Source organism: Crocodylus siamensis, chromosome 4 (assembly GCF_052110815.1).
Source record: "Crocodylus siamensis isolate JL-2025a chromosome 4, ASM5211081v1, whole genome shotgun sequence".
Lineage (NCBI taxonomy): Eukaryota > Metazoa > Chordata > Crocodylia > Crocodylidae > Crocodylus > Crocodylus siamensis.
This window is the reverse complement of record NC_143398.1, coordinates 164,119,349-164,138,905: the sequence shown is the minus strand read 5'-3', so window position 1 is coordinate 164,138,905 and position 19,557 is coordinate 164,119,349. Positions and strand designations below refer to the sequence as shown.

Sequence of the window (19,557 nt, the reverse complement as noted above, 5' to 3'; positions counted from 1 at the left end):
ATTCTTCTATAAAGGAGAAAAACATGGCAAACCATGGCTTTTCCCTTGCAGGCTGGCAGAGTTCCAGTCTGCAAGGGGCTACTTGGTGCACCCTACATGCTCAGCTCCTGCCCCACACACTGTAGGGTTGGGGCCTGGGGGCATGGAGCAGTGGGTTGGGAGCAAGGAGCACCAGGGTGGGCCTGGCCATCCATGTTTACAAATGAGTCCTGGTCCAAAAAAGGTTGAGAACCACTGATCTAAAGAGTCCTTAAAACTAATTCCAGCTGTTAATGTGCTTAGGGGTTAAAAGCTCCAGGAGCTGCCTAAAATTAACGTATAACAAGGCCTTAACTTTGACCATCTAGAAGTTTAGGGGTATGGGCCCCCTGCTACTCTTGTAAGAATTTTCATTTTTTAAAGAGACTGGAAAACAGTTTAATTTGTTATATTGCCTCATCATTTTGTGTTATTTGTTGGGGGAAAAACAGGTAAAAAGAAAAGAAGTCATAGAATCATAGAAGTAGGGTCAGAAGGGACCTTGTAGATCTTCAAGTCCGACCCCCAGCCTGGGCGGGAGAAAAGACTGGACTCAAATGAGTCCACCCAGGTAGTCATCAAGCCTCTTCTTAAAGACCCCCAGGGTAGGAGCCAGCACCACTTCCCTAGGAAGTTGGTTCTAGCTCCTAGCCGCCCTAACTGTGAAGTAGTTCTCGCGGATGTCTAATCTAAATCTACTCTCTAATAATTTGTGTCCATTGTTCCTTGTCATGCCAGGGGCGCTAGGGGAAACAGTGTTTCCCCTAAACCCTTCTGGTCCCCCCTAGTGAGTTTATAGACAGTCACCAGGTCCCCTCTCAGCCTTCTCTTGTGAAGGCTGAACAGGTTTAGGTCCCACAGTCTTTCAATGTAGGGTCTGCCCTGTTGTCCCTGGATCATGCGGGCGGCCCTCCTCTGGACCCTTTCAATGTTGTCCACATCCCTCCTGAAATGGGGCACCCAGAACTGGACGCAGTACTCCAGCTGTGGCCTGACCAGCATCGCATAGACGGGGAGGATCACCTCCCTGGCTCTACTTGAGATGCACCTGTGGATGCACGACAAAAAGACAAAAAGGCTACTTCAGTCTCACTAACTTATTTTCAACTTCTTGTCTTCCTCTTCCAAATGTCTCCTCTTGTCTGTATTTTAGATTGTGAGAGCTTTGAGTAGAAACTTTTTTATCAGACTGGTGTCCGACATATTCTTGTCATGGGAATAAGAATAGTCTGAATATGCCATATTGACACAGGAGTTGGAAAGATTTTACCCTTAGGTTTCTATGTTCCATAAATCAAGATAGGTTTTGATGGTAGGAAAGGGAATTGGGCATTTTTATGGTCCGTTATGTCAAAATTCTTTAAAGTACTTGGAGGCACATATACATTAGGGGTGTGCAAAGTGGGCCCCATTTGATTCGGGTTCAGATTTGGTCCAAATCAGGGACAGTGATTCGATTTGTTGATTCAGATTACTGTCTCTGATTTGATTTGGCTGAATCTGAAGATTCAATGCTGATTCAGAGAATCAGTGATTCGGACATAGACACCGCTTTAAATGTTTTTTCTGCATACTTTGATGTACCAGGTGCAGCTTGTGATCGCTGCGATGCTGGGGCACATGAAGTGTCCCACAGGAGTGTGGGGCGGGGGCCCTCCACTGCTAAACAGCCATCCCGGAAATGGACCGGAAGTACTTCCAGTTCATTTCCGAGTCTGCTGGGGAGTGCGCTGGGGGGACCACCCCCCACGCCTTCCCCAGCTCGGCAATCGGTGATCAGCCATGGGGGGACCCTGGGTGTCCCCCAGACCCAGGTGGCACTAGTTAGTTGCTGATCTAAGGGGGCAGGGGGGCGGGCCTGTGGGACTCTTTACGTGCCCCAGCATCACAGTATTCATGAGCCACCTGCTGCCTAGAGGTATGCAGAAAAACAGTTAAAGCTGTGTCTATGTCCAAATCTCCAAATCTTTCCGATTTGATTTGGAGGGTTCCAGTTTGAGTGGGAGAGATTAAAGGGTCCTCTGATTCGATTTGGAGATTTGGTCACTGAATCAAGCCAAATCTCTGCCAAATCGAATCGGGGACCAAAGCTTCGCACAGCCCTAACATTGTACTCATAAACATCACAGAGGAAACTGTGAATACTGATCATGAAATAGCTGCTTGCCTGACTAATTCATAGCTTCTTTCCTTGGTTCATGCATATCAGACAGTCGGACAAGTTCTAATTAAATAGTCTAACAAAAGCTTTTAATCGTATCTACAGCTAACCAATCAAGAAACTGTACCTAGTTATATGAGGCAGACAGACTGTTCAGTCTTCAGTGTTGCTAAGCAGCGTCAATGTTGTCATATTTAAATGAATGTAAAAAGTAAAGGTTAAGGGATGTGAATAGACCATATACATTTTTATGCTTTAAGTTTGTTGCATTTTGAGTTTTAGTACAGTTCTGAATTGCAACTGATTCAACACTAATGTTCGTGTCCTTTACTATTGTTTTTTCATGCTTCTTTCCAATATAATGGGAAAACCTTGGAACTGAAGTGGAAACCATGGTGAGTTGGCTCATTGTTAACAAAACTCTGTCCATACAGAGTCCTTGTAGGTTCCTGTTGATTTTTCTTGGTGCTGTTTTTAATGTTAAATGTGTGAACTTCTAAAGTTTTGCCTAACAGCAGGTTGCTAACTTATAAATTATTAAGGCTGCTTGCAAACCCCACCCCACAGTGCTATAATTTAAACTTGGTGCACTCCTGCACCGAGCTCTGCATTTGCCCAGAAGAGGCAGTGTGTTAGCTGGATCTGGCTCACTCAACATCTGTACAGATCAGGTGCTTTAATGAGCTTTTTTAAATGTCTCCAAGCTGCCTAAGTGCTTTATGTGTTTGTGGGCCAGGTTCTTCAAAGGTATCAATTGCTTTTGATTGCCCAACATGAGACACTGGGGAAGATCCTCCTTTTCAGATGAAGAATGATTTAATTTGGAAAAGAAAAAAAATCAGTTATGCATTGCACAGGCTACACCTTACCATTGTTAATTCTGGTTGTCCTTTTCTGGATTGCTTAATTCTCTGTTGCCTGTTTTGAGATGTATCTAAACTTGGACTGTATGCTCTAAATGAGCTTTATTATTCTTTAGAGCATCATTATAATATTTTCTTTCTTTTTAATGTACTGTAGCAGGCCTAGTCTGGCTGGGAGGTCATAACTTCAAGTTGGCCTGCCCCTATCTCCCCCAGCCCATCTAGCTCTTCTGAGCCACAGCCCTGTATTTAACCTTGATGGAATCAATGATCAGGGGTTGTCCTGAGCCTTAAAGTTGTGTTTCATTCTGGTTACTTGGTTTTCCCCCTTTTAATACTTGTCCAGGCCCTGATTCTCTTGGCTAGAGTCTATTTGCTCTAGCTTCTACCTTCCATTCTAGGCCCACTGCAGTGTGACCTCCATCTCCCCTCACAGTTGCTGTTGGTCCTATGGTAAAACAGAAGAAAATGTAAGCAACCACTCCAATTAAAATACCACCTCTCAAGCAGTTGCAAAACAGCCCAATGTAGGCCTGAAATCCTTTATCGCTCTGGGGTCCTGTGTCTGGGGAAAAAGGAGAAAGCAAAAGAAAGGGGAAAAAAAAGCCCCTCTTGGCCAGGGGAGGATTAATGTACGGGCCCACAGGTCCCTACCAATCAGGGGCCCCATAAGAAAAATCTCTAATGTGCTGGATGGTCCAGTACAGTGCTGTGCAGGTAGCTGCGCAGGGTGGCGGCAGCATAGTCCAGCCAGGCTTATGGCAGCAATAGCAGTCAGGGGCATATCTCCTCACCCAAACCCCACTGGCACCAGCCACAGTGGGGCTAGCACTGGAGCTGGGCTGCTGCAGTGGGATGTCTTACTCATCCTGCCCCTGGGGCAGTGCAGGTCTCCAGGCTGGGGGTAGGGGGTGATGGATGGATGGGGCATGGGGGGCAGGCAGCTAGGAAGCCTCCAGCACCTGTCTTCTCACCTCTTCGGGTGACTGGAGCCCCTACCTACACCTCACCTGGGCAGGAGGGGGGCGCTGCGGCACTAGGTGCATAGCTGGCCCCTCACTCCTCAGGGGAGGGGAAAAGAAAGAGTCCCCTCCTGGGAGGTGATAGGGCTCCGCAGGGGGACCGCAGCAGGGTTGCAGTTGCCCTCCTGCCTCTCCTTCCAAGACGGCCCAGGTGGAGTTTGTGTGGAAACCAAGTGGCAAAGATGGAGCAAGACGGTGGGCCGGGTCTGGCCCAGCTCAGGGCTCAAAGGGAGCAGGATGAACCCTCAGGAAGGCTGAGGAAAGATGTTTTCATCCAGCCCTTTGCCTCACAGCTGAAGCCGGGGTTCTCAAACCTTTACACTCAAGGCATCTTGCCCCATAGGCTCGAGGCACCCCTCCTTAGACTCAGGACATCCCCCATAGACTCAGGGAACGCCTCCTTAAACTCAGGAACATAGGAGCTTCCTGTGATAGTTTCTACTGTGCACAGATCCTGTCCCTCCTGCAGTTAGTGGCACCCAGGAACCTGACTCCCCCTTTTTTTATGACGGAAGATAGAGTAGGATGATGGACTCCATCACCTCCCGTTAGCCTACGGGAGCTCTTCTGGAAAGGTGATATAGCTCTAGCTTCTTAATGGAACATTGCTATCAGGGAGCTGGGGAGGAAGCATGGAGGGAGACACTGTCTGCCCTGGTGGTCCAAGCCTAAAGCAGAGTTTGGCAGGGTTCCTCAGAGCCTGAGGTGAAGAATTTGGAGGGTGCTGGACTAGGTTGGGAGAGCGCTTGCAATTTTCTTTCAGCTGAAAGGCTGATTTTAATCTCCTAGAGGATAGGCAGAACAATATATTTAATGGGTCTATGTATTAATTCATTTTTGATACGTTCATGTTTATAAGGGGGTATGAGGGGCTTCCAATTTTCTGTTTGCCGAGGGTCCCAATAAATCTTAATCCGCTACTGCAAATGGCCCTTATTCACCAGGGTCCTCCCTTGTTGCTTCTGGGCACCCCTGTGGCTTGCCTGGGAGTGCTTTTTCTTCCTCAGCCAGGGCTAGAATTCCCCTGTTGGCAAGCCAACTTATTCCTCTGAGCCCCATCCCATCAGCCTGGCTTATTGTTTAGCTCAAGCACAGGAGTTACTTGTTAGTCCCAGCCCTGCCAACTGCCCACTTTTTGGCTGCTGTCCTCACAGCATGCACCACTGCCCAGGGTAGAGCTACTGGCTGTTGCAGCTGCCTTTTCTCTAGGCCACAAAGACCCTGCTTTTAAAGAGTCCTTGCAGGTCCTGCAGGCCCTGTACTTTTCCCACAGTAACAGGCTAAAGGTTCCTTGTTACACATACTCCATGTTTCCTCCATGAAGTGTGTGTGTGTTGGGGAAGCCCAAACTCCCCAACTGAGATATATTGTTGGAAAAAGAGTAGAGGTTCCCTGTGGTATTTAACTAACCCTTTATTTTCTGTCGTACAGATGAAATTCCACTCAGCCGTCCAAAGAAAAGAAAACCCAAAGGGAAGAATTCATTAGGTAAGAGACTGCCAAGACTGAACACTTTGCTGCTTCTTTGTAGCGTCTCCAATCCAACCTTTCTATACAGTGTGTTTCCAGTATTCTGCACAGGCTCTTGCTGCTGGTGTTGGTGCTGCCAGATGTTGTGGGGTGCATTGTGGTGCTAAAAGGCATCTCAGGACATGATCCCTGGTTTGCTGCTCCTGACAAACACATTGGTTGGTTGCATAGAGGCCCCAACACTTAATATTAAGTATGCTGGAAAAACTTTGTATTCTGGCTCAGCTCCTGACAAGTGCATACATAGTTTTATAGAATGTATTCCTGACCTAATAAAATGTTGTTGTCTTGGCTAATCTTTCATTATTGGTTATACACATAGGTTGTGCCTTTTTATAGTGATATTATTTAGAATTAGGTTAAGGTTAACTCAGATTATTATTGCTGGGTTTTTTTCTATACATTCTTGTTCCTGATAAAACAGGAAATGTTTTTTATACCACAGAAAAATTGTTTAAATTTTCACCTCTCTGTTTTTTTTCTATTTAAAAGTATCTATGTCTATCTAAAATTAAAGGCAGTTCTCTACAACTAGTAGTTTTCTTTGAGATTGATCATTTTAATTACTGATCTGATTGCTAAATGAACTGAACATGAATCCATTTCAACACAGTTGGTCTTATATCATTCCTGGGAAAAATAATGGAATAGTTAGGTTGGAACTCTGTCAACAAAGGATTAGAGGCTAAAAATATAGTTGTGCAAGTCAACATGGAAACGGTTGTTAATTTTCAGATAAGATTATAGGTCAGGTTGATTTAAAGGTGACTGTGCTCAGGGTATATTACATGGCATCTTGACAAAAAAAAATTGCAGCATAGAATCAACAGATCACCCATTAGGTGGATTGAAAACTATCTTGCTAAAAGATCTCCATGTGGATTTAATGTTGCAACCTGATAGGACCGTTAGTAGTGGAGTTTCCCGTAAGCTCAATTCTTGATCCAGTGCTATTTTTAATAGTTTTTGTCAACAATATATATGACTATACAAAATCTCTGCTGATTGAGTTTGGAGACATGTAATAGTTAGGGACCCACTTAAATCATGGTTTTGTGATTTTTCACAGAAACTGCAAAAAATGGAGGTTTCCACCATCTCCGTGCAAAAATGTTTCCTGTGATTTTGTGTGGAATTGCGCCCCCAAAATTTAAAAATTACCAGAATACAAATAAAGCACAGCAATCCCTGCAGCTGTGGAGCACATGGTTTAAGAGAGAGTTATTGAGAGGCTGAGCTAGTGACATAGACTCAATGAAGGTGCAAGTCAGGAAAACTAAAGGGTTTTGGCATCATCTTTTAAGAAGCCAGATGCAATGCTGCAGCAGTACTGCAGTCTGAAGATGAGTGATTTGCCTCTAGGCTGGGGTGTGGAAAATGTCCCGCGGGCCAGATACAGCCCACCCGGCCATTCTATCCAGCCCATGGGGCCCCTAAAAATTTTAGAAAATTAATTTTCATCTGCCCCTGGTTGCCCGTCAAATATGACAGGCAGCCAGCAGCAGCAGAACCCAGGGGGAGCCCCAGAGGCTGAGTAGCAAAGCTGGCCCTGCCCTGGCCCCCAACCAGTCAACGGCTCTGCAGCTTCTGACCTGGCAACCCTGGAGCCTGTTCACCACCCTCCCTGCATCCAAATGGAAAGTAAGATAAGATCAGACAGAGGGAGGGAGAAAAACTGCTGTGAGCCTCCCAGCAGCTGGGAGTTCAGTGGTGCTTGCTGGGTTGGGCTGGAGCCAGAGTGGGAAGCAATGGTGGCAGGGGGGCCATGGGGAGTGGTGGGGAAAGAAGCAGGGGAGTGGGGAGCGGTGGAGGTTGTGGAAAGCAGCAGCAGCATGGGGACTGGCAGGGACTGCAGGGAGCAGTGTAGGAAATGGCACTGGCATGGGAAGGGGTAGGGAGCAGCGGGGGCCGTGGGAAGTGGCAGCAGTGGTGAGCAAGCTTGTGGGAAGCAAAACTGGGAAAGGACAGGAAAGTGGTGGCAGTGGGTGGGCGTGGTGACCATGCAGGTGCCCTGGGACCAACAGGGATCTAGGGTGGGGAGGCAGGAGCACAGAGCCTTGGCATGGGGTCTGCCTGGCTGCATCATGTGAGGCTGGCATGCAGGCCGCAAGAGTCACACACAACAGAGCCAGCAGCCCAGCCCTGTCTCTTTTTCTCTCCCACCCCACCCACCATAACCCCACGCACTCCCACAGCCCCCACCCTAACCAAATGCCCCACACTCCTCCACACCCACCCACCATACTCGCACCCCACCACACACACTTGCTCCCCAACCACACCCTGCCACATACACCCCCCTTACTGCCCACACACAATATACAGTAGGACGGCATTTTGAGCTATTATGCATCTCTAGATACATTTCATAAACACATAAATCAATACCAAAATATTTTAAATAAAATTAAATTAAGTGATAGTAGATGTTTTATTTTTTTTTGTATATGATTGGGGGGAGGGGTTCTGGTTTCAAGATTGCAGCACCCTCCTTCCCAAAAGGAGTACTTCCAGGGCAAGGGGAGGGACTTCAGGTGGCAAAGGTCAGGGGTTGGGGGCTGGACTTCTGGTCCCAATGTGGTGTCTGGGGGTGGGGCAACTGTCAAGGGGCAGGGCTACCCATGTGGCCCTTGACAGCTCACCAAAACTTGGTAAGTGGCCCTCTGCCTGACATAATTGCTTGCCCCTGCTCTAGGCCAATCAGTAACAAGCGGCAGGGCCTCTGAGGTCCCTCAGCCAATCAGTGGTGAGGGGGGGCTTGCTACGAAAAAAATCCCTTTCTCTTGCCATGATTTAGGTAGGTCCCTAATAATATTTAATGGGGATCTAAATAGTATAGAATACAGGTTACTATTAGAGAATGATCTGAATTGCCTGGTTAAATGGTCACAATCCAGCATAGGATGAAGATACATAACACATTCACTACAACAAAAATTGACATTTCTGTGTTGTAAAAGTGGGGCAAATGTGTGATGCTTGTCCTTATTTTGGTTTAACAACAATGCAAATGGATGGCTTTTCCTTTGCCAGTTCTTCTGCTTCTTCCAACTTGATCTCCACTCCCCCGCTATGCAACACTGGTCAGGCCACAGCTGGAGTACTGTGTCCAGTTCTGTGCGCCCCACTTCAGGAGGGATGTGGACAACATTGAGAGGGTCCAGAGGAGGGCCACCTGAATGATCTGGGGACTACAGGGCAGACCCTACAATGAGAGACTGCAGGACCTGAACCTCTTCAGCCTTCACAAGAGAAGGGTGAGGAGGGACCTGGTGACAGTCTATAAACTCACTAGGGGGGACCAGAAGGGTTTGGGAGAGACCTTGTTTCCCCTAGCGCCCCCTGGCATAACAAGGAATAATGGCCACAAGTTGTTGGAGAGTAGGTTTAGATTAGGCATCCGCAAGAACTACTTCACGGTCAGGGCGGCTAGGATCTGGAACCAACTTCTAAGGGAAGTGGTGCTGGCTCCTGCCCTGGGGGTCTTTAAGAGGAGGCTTGATGCCTACCTGGCTGGAGTCATCTGAGCCCAGTTTTTTTTTTTCTCCTGCCCTGGCAGGGGGTCAGACTTGAAGATCTATAAGGTCCCTTTCGACCCTACTTCTATGATTCTATGATTCACTTATATCTTAAATAGTTTGTTGTCATAGTGCTCCAGATCTTCCTAGGCTTCCCTTCCCTAGCGGTTTCTATCTAGTTCAGAGCTTGCTTTGAAATTCTATGCAATTCTGGTTTTGCTGTGTACTCCAGCCATGGCAACTACCTTTTTAGTTAAAGCTGGTATCTGTCTTGTTCCTTCACATATTTCCATATTGGTAATCTTATCTCTTCTAAATTCTTACTGTTTTTGTGGACACAAAGTCAAAATCATTTACTTTAGAACCTGTTGTCATTAGTTATGTTTCTGCCCCATATGTCAGCATCAGTATTGTTATGCAATTCTGTAGTTTCATCTTTTGTATGTAGCAACAGGTTTTTGTTGTTCCAGATTTTACATTACTTATTTGTATTTCCAGTTGTTTTTCTTATTCTTCCTTTTATTTCTATGTATGTGTATGTATCTGCTGTTACTAAACCGGGTGACTGAATTCCTCAACTTAATCTCTATCTGTCCACAGCCAGTCATTATAGTGAATCTGTTTATTCATCCCTATTGTTGTGAGTATCTTAATCTGTTTGTCCCATCTTCTCCCCTATATCATTTCTCTCTTATGGGTTTTTGTCTCCTTGTTGTATGTAGAAACTGAGGAGGACTAGAATATCCACCAATCCTAGCTTGTCAAGTTTTCTGCTGTCAATTTTATTATCAGGTATAATCTATTGGCAGACTCTGTGATACCACCTCATCCGTTCTGGTGAGGTATGTGTTTGGGGCATTCTCCTCAACCTAAACACTGCTCTTACCCAACACGGACATACCGCCAGGAAGTAGACTATATCTTTGAACGATCTACCCAAATGCTTCACACAAACCTACAAAATGAAAAAGCCATCAACCATACGTTCCTGGTTGTCATTGGTATCTTATAAGAAAGGTAGTTAAACAATTATTACTATACTCAAAGATTACACACTGAAAGAAGTTTTTTCCAGTGTTCTTCTCCTCCTTCTCTTTGCACTTTCATTTCCTCCCCCCTCAGAGTTTCCAACAATTTCCCAAGATCACTAAACTCATCAGAAGTAAATTCTCTGCTGACCAGCATATGCCAAATGGTACCAGACTTGTCAAAATAATGAATGCAAAACATGCCAGTGTGTTTCCACTGCCACCACAGTTAGCATACCTCTTCCCCAAACAAAGCTGTCAGAATCCATTGAGCATACATATTCACCTGATCAACTGAATGCCCTCATGGAAACTGTGGATGAAACTAAACTAGCACTGTGCTCCAGAGTGAGCTCCCACAGAAAAAGGATAATGGACCCAAATGCCCTATCAGCAGTTGGAGAACATTGTCCGCTTCCGTTTTAAGCAGCCAAGTTTATTAACAGAATTTACTTAGACTAAAGCAATTATTTTAACTTGTACTTAGGTTGGCCTTGACTGCTTCTTTCACAGACCTAACAAAGGGCACTTAAAGCTTGAAAATGTGTCTCCAGTCTCTCCCAACTATACAGCTTGGTCCAATAAAAATATTGCCTCCTCTCAGTTGTCACCTTGCCACTCCTGCTTTTCTCATGCATCAGTGTATGCCCTCTGTGAAAAGAAAGGACAATAGTATGTATCCTTGCTTGACTCCTTATTATGTTATGGCCTTAAACCATTCCCTTGGTTTTTGATAGTTTTGTACCTGATATTAAGTGTTTTCCGTAAAATTTTGCTACTCCTCTTATTATTGTTCGCATTAATGCCTATCTATAGGTGTACCATAAGGAAATCCAGAACATTTGAGACACTGTTTCCCCTCCCCTTCCCCGCCTCCCCTCCGCTCTCCCCAGTCAGCATCACTGCAACAGGCAGAGGTAGGGGATTGTGTGGCATGGCATGCTGTGCTGTGCTACTCTATGTCACTCAGCCTCCCCGCCAGACTGTCCCATGCCCTTGTGTTTCTGGGATGCTCTTTTTAACTCACCAACTGGTTGGAACCAGCCTCTGAAATGTAGAATTGTCCCAGCTAAACTGGGATGTATGGTGGCCCTACCTATCTAGCCTTTATTTTGCTTGAATTAGTCAAGCTATCAATGCCCCCTCCCACCCACAAGTCATTGAGTTAAGAATGATTTTTTTTTTATTTGTACTCCACCACATTTTCCAGCATTTTTTTGCAACACAGGTATTTGTTCAATACATGATTTCTCACATTTTCCGGTACTTATTGCAGATTTTGACAACTTCCCCTGTCATCTTTAAACCATGTTTTTAATAATTCAGTACACGGTTGGTTTATTTGACCTAATTTTCTGTTTTTAGCCCATTAATTGTCATAACATTTCCTTTGGTATGAATAGTTCTGTGCTGAAGTTAAGATGTCAGAGCATTTATTCAACAACTTCACTGTCTGTATGTGTGAGATCCTGGGTTTTGTTCTGTTACAAATCTCTTGAAAATTAGTTTTTTTCATATTTGGTTGTTAGTTGGTGTGTCTACACAAAATACTTTACTGCACAGTAGCATAGTTTACTGCACAGTAAGCACACACATAACACGTGCATATGCTTATTGCACAGTATACTTTGCTACTTGTGAATAAATTTGCTACCTGGAATAACAGCCCCTAACAACTATGAAACTATGAAATGCAAGTAGCAGATTTACTCAGGAGTAGTTACTGCACAGTAATGCACATGTAGAGCCGACCCCCAGGGCTGGGTCGTCTCTATGGCAACCTGAGCCCCAGACCCTTAAAAGCCTGCAGACAATTTGAGCCCTGGGGCACATATACAGGGAGTCTGGGGCAACTGCTGGCCTCTCCTCCCCCTGCACAGGCTGCAGGCTACCTGTTGCGGCCTGCCTGCACCCCGGCACTGCTGCCTGGCACCACAAGGCTGTGCTGTCCAGGCCTGCAGGGTGCTGCAGGCTCCTGCCAGGCCCGCCAGCACCCTTTAGCCTCTCTTTGTAGGGCATGGCCCGCTGCCCCTGGACCGTGTGAATGGCCCTCCTCTGGACCCTCTCAATGCTAGTCACATCCCTCTTGAAGCGCGGTGCCCAGAACTGAACGCAGTACTCCAACTGTGGCCTGACCAATGCCACATAGAGGAGAAGGATCACCTTCCTGGACCTGCTTGTGGTGCATTTGTAGATTCACTACAAGGTGCGGTTAGCCTTACTGACCACTTCCTCGCATTGGCGGCTCATGTTCATCCTAGAGTCAGCAATGACTCCAAGATCCCTTTCTGCCACTGTTTTGACAAGAGAGGTATTCCCCAGCCTATAGGTGTATTGCTGGTTCCTTCTCCCTAGATGCAGCACCTTGCACTTGTCTGCATTGAATTCCATCCTATTCTCATCCACCCACCTCTGTAACCTGTCTAGATGTAGCTGGATTCTGTCCCCCCGCTCCAGCGTGCCCACCTTGTCCCACATCTTGGTATCATCAGTGAATTTGGACAGCGTGCATTCCACACCCACATCCAGCTCGCTGATAAAGATGTTGAACAGTACAGGCCCCAGGACTGAGCCCTGGGGGAAGCCACTGCCCACATCCCTCCAGGTCAAAAACAACTTCCTTGGCCTTTTATTTTCTGTTCATTTCCTTTTATTTTTATTTTGCATTCTTGTTAACTTCCTTGTCTTTTAGTTAGACAAGGTTCTTTAGGTAGATGTTATATCTTTTATTAGACCAACTAAATAGTTGAAAAAATTGTTCTTTACAGTCTTTTGGGCACAAATACCCTTTTTCAGGTATAAGGAGACTCTGTTGTTGTTTTGTGTGCTCTCTTACTGTCTTTTAATTTTAATTTACTATGAAACCTTCCCCAGTTTCTCTTGTTCCCCTTCTATTTTGTTTTTTTTTTTTTTTACCTGGGTGGCTCTTCTTGTATGTATGCTTTGTCATTGACATATTCTTAATTTTCTGTGTTTGTATCCTAGAATTTTCCCACTTGTTTGACAGGTCACTATTTTCTTAAGATGTTTGTTGGCTACCATTTCTTTCTAATTTTCAGATTTGCTGAATCTCTTTGTGGTTTCTAGAGTAAACTGGTCAACAAGGGTTTTATTATTTAATCGTTACATAATGTGTGTGTGGGGGGTTCTCCTTTGGGACTTTTCTTTAATTTTGTTTTAATGTTTGCTCTTCTTAGATAATGGTCACTGCCTACATCCACTCTTCTGAGTGACCATCAGTGATTGAGTGCAGCTTTCTCTTGTTGCACTATGAGCAATTTGATGTGCTGCAGTTCCATTATGCAATCCTCATTTAACCTTTTTATTAGAAAATTGGACTATCCCTATTTAACCTTTTTATTAGAAAATTGACACTGGACACTTTCCATTGTTGTTCCATTCTCCAGTACTGTATTTACCCATAGTACTTTTCTGGTTTATTTTTTTGTTCCTAGTTAAAAATGTAAATTCTCCATTATATTAATGCCATCAGGTCTTTGTATGTTGTTCAGCACATCTATACATTGTACAGCTATACATTTCAGCTATATGCTTATTAACACAGTTACACACTATATTCATTTCATTTATACATTTTGTCATCTTTATCTTTTGCATTTTCTGTTAGTAGTCTTTGAATGTGAGGTCATAAAATGTGTGCCTGTATTTTTTCCATTAACTGTATTCCATCATATTATGGTTTTCAGTGCTGTCCCTGACTGGAATAATACTATACCTGTAACACATATGTTATAGTCCTGCCTAAGTATAAAATGGTGGTGTTTTCAGTTGCCATCTTTATTCTTGCTTACCTATTTTTGCTTGCTTCTGATATCTTTAATGTTTGTGTTTGCATTGCTGTTACAAGTTGAGCACGTCTAAAAATGTCATTTAATGTGTACAGGGGTATAGGTTGTAGCTGCATTAGTTTAAGGACATAGGCAGACAAGGTTTTTTGTGGAAATCTGATATATTTTATTAGGCCAATTCAAATAGTTGGAAAAATTCTTCTTAGCAAGCTTTCAGGTATAAACACCCTTCATCAGGCATCTGCAGTGGAAGAGCACATACTAACTGCAGATGCTTCCTCAGCCCGAAAGCTTAGTAAGAAGAATTTTTCCAGTTATTTGAGTTGGTCTAATAAATTATATCAGATTTATCCAAAGAACCTTGTCATTTAATGTGTAGACATTTGAGCATTTATAATATGTGACTTTTCTTGTCAAAAACCTTCTGACCTGCTGCAGTCTTACTAAGCTGTATGCAACAGAAGAATTGCCTTTTTTGCAGTCAAAAAACAAAAGCTAAGAGCTGATATTTTTTGAGGGGTGCCTTGAGTCTAGTGAAGTTGAGAGACACTGCCATAGCCAGTAGTCGTAGTATGAGAATAAGTGACTGAACCATTCTCAAACCTCCTCCTTGACCCCAATTTGGGACCATCAGCATCAGCTACAAGATGGAGGCAGGTTTTTCTATAGCAGAATTAAAAAATGGTCCATCAGAAGTACTGAATTCTGTACAAAGCAGTTGAAATAAGAGAGAAGAAATACAAAGTTTACCTTTATGTTAACTCCCCTCCAAGGTGGGTTCACACAGCTAATGAATTAAAGTTGTTGTGTTCTTCTGCTTTACAGACGGCATAGTTCAGGCAGCAGTCCGTCGGACATCCGAGAGCAGTGAGCCTCTTACTCCTGAGATTCAGGATGCCCCACCTCAAAGGAAACGCAAGAAGAAAAGAATACCTCCTGGTATGTGAAGAATATTGGAAGGAAGATAAAATTAGTCTTGGTAGCATTCATAGATTAGTAAAAACCAAGTGCATCTATGCTGATGACTACGAATTTGCCTCTAGTATAATTCCACAAAGTCAGTGAAGATTAATATTAAGTGCAGTTTTGAAATCAGGCACACAGGCTATGCATTTCTATAGGTTCTGGTTCCCAGTGCAGTGTGAATTCTGTCATGATGAAGTATTTTCTATTTATGCTTAACAGAAACCTTCCTTTATTAATGATATTTTTAAAATCTGGGACATGATATATATGCATACAGGATGAGACATGGGCCCAAATAAAGGTTCTAGAAGGAGCCTTGCTTTATGAAATTTACTGACTGTGTGTATAATGTCTGTATTCCATCAATACTAGTTTTATAATTTGCATATATGCTTCAAATATATGGATAGTCCTTTGAGCAAAAAATAGAGAATTGTTTTTCATGTCTTGACCTCAAGTTTAGTATTTTAATAACTCAAACCATGCAACAGACTCACTGACATCTTGAAATGAAGGCATGTGACATTTAATTTATTGACAATCTGCTGCAGCATAGAATCACAATTCTTAAATTGTTACTATTATTTAAAAAAATTAATAGGTTATATACCCAGCAACCTACAGCTTGCAGGTTTGATTCTCGCATGCAGCCAACAGAGCTGACCTGATCTGAGCTAAGGCTTTGACGTCGTTCATTGGTGAGGAGCTTTACCATGCTACACTGCAGCTGGGTAGGGGGCAGAAGTAGCAGCAGGAGAAGCTGGGGTGGTGGCTGGGACCTACTGCTGGTCTGTCTTAGACCTGAGCCAAGCCATTCCAGTCTCTGTCAGAAAAGCTTCCCAGTTGCTAGGTCACACGTCTGACAGAAGCAAAGAAAACATCAAATTTGGGAAGTGGTAGATTATGAATGATCCAATGTCAATTTTTTTTTTGCCAATGGTATTTGCATAGTAGTTATTCAGATGTTTTAGTGTATATATTTCTTATTCTATAAGAGTTTGCAGATTATTTCTTATGGTTTATTTTACATATTTAGATTCTGAGACGTCTTTCATCCAGCATAATGCACCTAGCACATCCTTGTTTCAGAATGGAAATGGCATGGATCTCCAAGCAGCTGATGAAATGGGGACCCGTAAACATCGAAAAAGGACAAAGTAAGAACATCTAAAGGACTTTATGGCTCTTGCTTCAGAGTACCTTGATAATATGTACATACATATATTTTAGTATTTAAGGATTTCATTCTGCAAAGATGTGAGTTCTTAAAGTCACTGGGGCCACACATAATGCTTAAAGTTTAACACAACATTTCCCAATCTCTGACAGATTGCATACCACTTAAGTACCACCAGCAAATTTTTCATACACACAGACATGCATGTGCACACACAGACTCACACTTTCCCCTCACAGGATCTCTCCCCTGCCCCACTCTCAGTCACTCTGAGCCCCCTGCCTCCCCCTGGCACAAGCTGACCATGACTCCATCTAGCTCCTTGCCCACCCCAATAGACTTACTTGCAGGGAGCTGCTGCCCAGCTGTGTCCCGTGCAGCCATGAAGATGCACAGGATCAGGCAGGCAGCAGCGCTAAGAAGGGTAGCTCCAGGTGGGGGCTAAGATGAATTTTGGGGTAGCCATTAATGGCTTCCTCCAGGTTAATCAAGATAATTAAGCTGCAGTTTCGAGCTATCTGGTACTCTGCTGGGAGGAATGGGACTGCCGTGGCCCCTCGGCCAATCAGAGGTGTGGGGACGCCCCCCCACCATGCTCAGTCCGTAAAAATGGTGGCTGGCCCTGAGATTAGGCTGTGAAATTGACTGGCTGCCTCCTCAAGGTCAATAGAACCCTAATCTTAAACTTAAAGTCAACTACAAGAACCATACTTGGGGGTGGCTTTTAGGTAGTAATTTTGTATTTCCATGAAGAAGAATTTTAGGCCTGGTATTCAAGCACGTACCTAGAGGAATAACTTAATACATGTGAGTACTTTACATTGTTCATGCAAATCAAGTTAGACATGTAATTAAGTGGTTACGGGGTTGGAGCCTTAGTCTTTAAAGCTTTAGTAGTCATTCTTTCTTTTTTCCTATACCCTGTTATGACAGGAAGACTCGGGCAGCTGAAAGGCAGTGCTCCAACGAACTAGAAGTGGAGGAAGAGGATATAATTGAAGATGAACAAATTAAAAGCCAGGATCAGCAACCTGTGTTTGCTGCTCCCATTGGTGTCAGCCAGCCTGTGAGCAAAGTGTTCATTGAAAAAAATCGTAAGTAAATTGTTTCTGTAACTTTGGTTGTCTTAGTAAAAATAAAATGTTCATGTTGCTTTGTACTCAGGGGGAGGGGGAAATTTTTCCTGTGCCATATTTTTCTTTGGAAATAGGCACAACATATAAGTTAACAATACAAAATGATCTTATGCTGCATTTCTTAAAAGTTATCAAATTTCTTTATATTTCTGATGGTATATAATTAAATCACAGTATGCTGTAATGTAAAGTGTGCCACAGTCCCCAAATGTATATTTGTGAGAAGTTGATTTTCTTGTTATTGTACCTGCCTTGAAAAGGCTCTCTAGTGCATTGGGTTTCAAGCAGAAAATTGGTTGACCTTATTTGACAAGTCTAGATGACATGGAGCTTTATCTGTACTAGTGCTTTCAGTTCTGTTTGCCACTGGTGAGAAGTTATAAGGAGAAAATACCAAATATAGAGAAGACCTTTTTGTTCATATACTTTTGAATAAAAAGGAAAAGAGTTGAATGAAGTTTTAATGAGAGTGTGTGATGCTAAAACGTAGCTGTTCTGAAGCTGTGTTTGAAACGCGAGAGAATTTTAGGGCTCTGGCAAGAATAATGAAAAGTCAGATGATTCTTGGAGCTTGGTCCATGTGTAGCAGCCAGCAGAACAAGGCACAGATCCTACTGGGATTTCTAAGTAGGTCTGTGCAAATAGGCAACTGTTCGATTCGAATTTGGACGATTTGATTTGGAGATCCAAATCACTTTTCTGATTTGATTTGGCTGAAATCGATTCGGGAAAATATTCGGAGATTCGGCCATAGGGTGTAATGGGGAATCAGTGAAATATCTATAAATTTATTGTTTGTTGGCTGATTCAGACGAAACTTGCAGGGGTGATAGCCACTGCTGAGGGCATGAGGCCTGCCAAGTTTCAAGGTGATAGGTACAGCGTTCCTGGGAAACTGTACCACAAGCTTCTGACAAGCAATACTCAAGTCACGTGTATGTGTTAAGCCACAGTGGGGTGAAAACTGCAGGGGTGGTGGCCACAAAACCTGCCAAGTTTCAAGGAGATAGGTGCAGCGGTTTCTGGGAAACTGCACCTCAAACTGCTGACAAGCAAAACTCATGACATAGATTACACTGTGTGTATGTTAAGGCACAGGAGGGTGAAAACTGCAGGGGGAGTCTGGGTTCTAGGGCCCTGCACCTCTGGCTGCAGGTAGGCAAAACTCGGACATCTGACTCCCCAGGTACCTCTGCACTTGTACCTGCGCTGCTATATCCACTGCCCCCCACCCCCCCGCCAGCCTGTCCCTCACCCCCTGATGCCTCCATTTCCATTTTCATTGACTGGCTTCTTGCCTGCGTTGCATGCCAGGCCAGCCTCTGGCTTTTTTACTATTACTTCCATCCAGGACCAGGAGACACACCAACTGCAGGTACTTCCTCAGCCCGACAAAGTGTTTTTCAATCCAAAAGCTTCCTAAGATGCATTTTTCTTACTATTTCAGTTTTTTTCATAATAAACATAAAAACACAAGATAAGCCATCACACACCACAAGTAACATATGTCCAGCACAGCATCTTAACTTCTTGCTGTCAATTCCTTTATAAAAAGAAAGGCTCTGTGACAGTTCCGTCTGGATACCTTTGATACTGCTGGTGCTACTGGTGTTGAGTCAGCTAAGTTATTTTGACCTGCTGTCGTTTACAGTGGTGGACCAGCCCAAGGCTGTAGGAGACCTCATGGGGGCACATTGCCATGTTGTGCAGATGCCCCAGCACCAGGAAGGTTGCGCCTGAACACACACACAGTCCCAAGTCATGAGTTTTTCCTGCCTGTGGCCAGAGATAGAGGGCCCCAGAACCCAGACTCCCCCTGCACCTATCTCCTTGACAGCTGGCAGGCTTTGTGGCTGCAGCAGGGGCTACTACCTCTGCAGTTTTCCACCCCCTCTGCCTTAACACACACACAGTGTCACCTATGTCATGAGTTTTGCTTGTCAGCAGTTTGAGGTGCAGTTTCCCAGAAACCCCTGCACCTATCACCTTGAAACCTGGCAGGCTTCATGCCCTCAGCAGCAACTACCACTCCTGCAAGTTTCATCTGGATCAGCCAAAAAACAACAAAGTTATAGATATTTCATTGATTCCTCATTATACCCTATGACCAAATCTTTTCCAAATCGATTTGGAAAGTCTAAAGCTTCTAGTAGTTCAATTCAGATTCATAGATTCAGCCTCTGAATCATCCGAATATCTCCGAATCACAATCCGAAGCTTTGCACAGCCCTATTTCTAAGGCCTTTGTATACCAGGATGTTTTACTGGCAGAACTTGTATTGGTGCAGCATTGCCTCTGTTCATACGCAAAATTTAGTTCTGCCAGCAA

General features: G+C 44.1%; 1 protein-coding gene across 2 annotated transcripts in view; it reads left to right on the top strand.

Moving 5' to 3' along the window:
• The first annotated feature begins 1,891 nt into the window (after nt 1-1,891).
• TMEM237 (transmembrane protein 237) overlaps nt 1,892-19,557 on the top strand; it is a 31,014-nt gene continuing 13,348 nt past the window's right edge. The window contains exons 1-5 of one of the 2 annotated variants that reach the window (XM_090044754.1): nt 1,892-2,574; nt 5,496-5,552; nt 14,775-14,888; nt 15,952-16,072; nt 17,026-17,186. In XM_090044754.1, the coding sequence (XP_089900880.1) occupies nt 16,017-16,072; nt 17,026-17,186 (217 nt within the window). In that variant the 5' untranslated portion in view covers nt 1,892-2,574; nt 5,496-5,552; nt 14,775-14,888; nt 15,952-16,016. Of the gene's footprint in view, nt 2,575-5,495; nt 5,553-8,630; nt 8,852-14,774; nt 14,889-15,951; nt 16,073-17,025; nt 17,187-19,557 lie in introns of those variants that run through there. The other variant, XM_090044755.1, reaches the window with a different exon arrangement.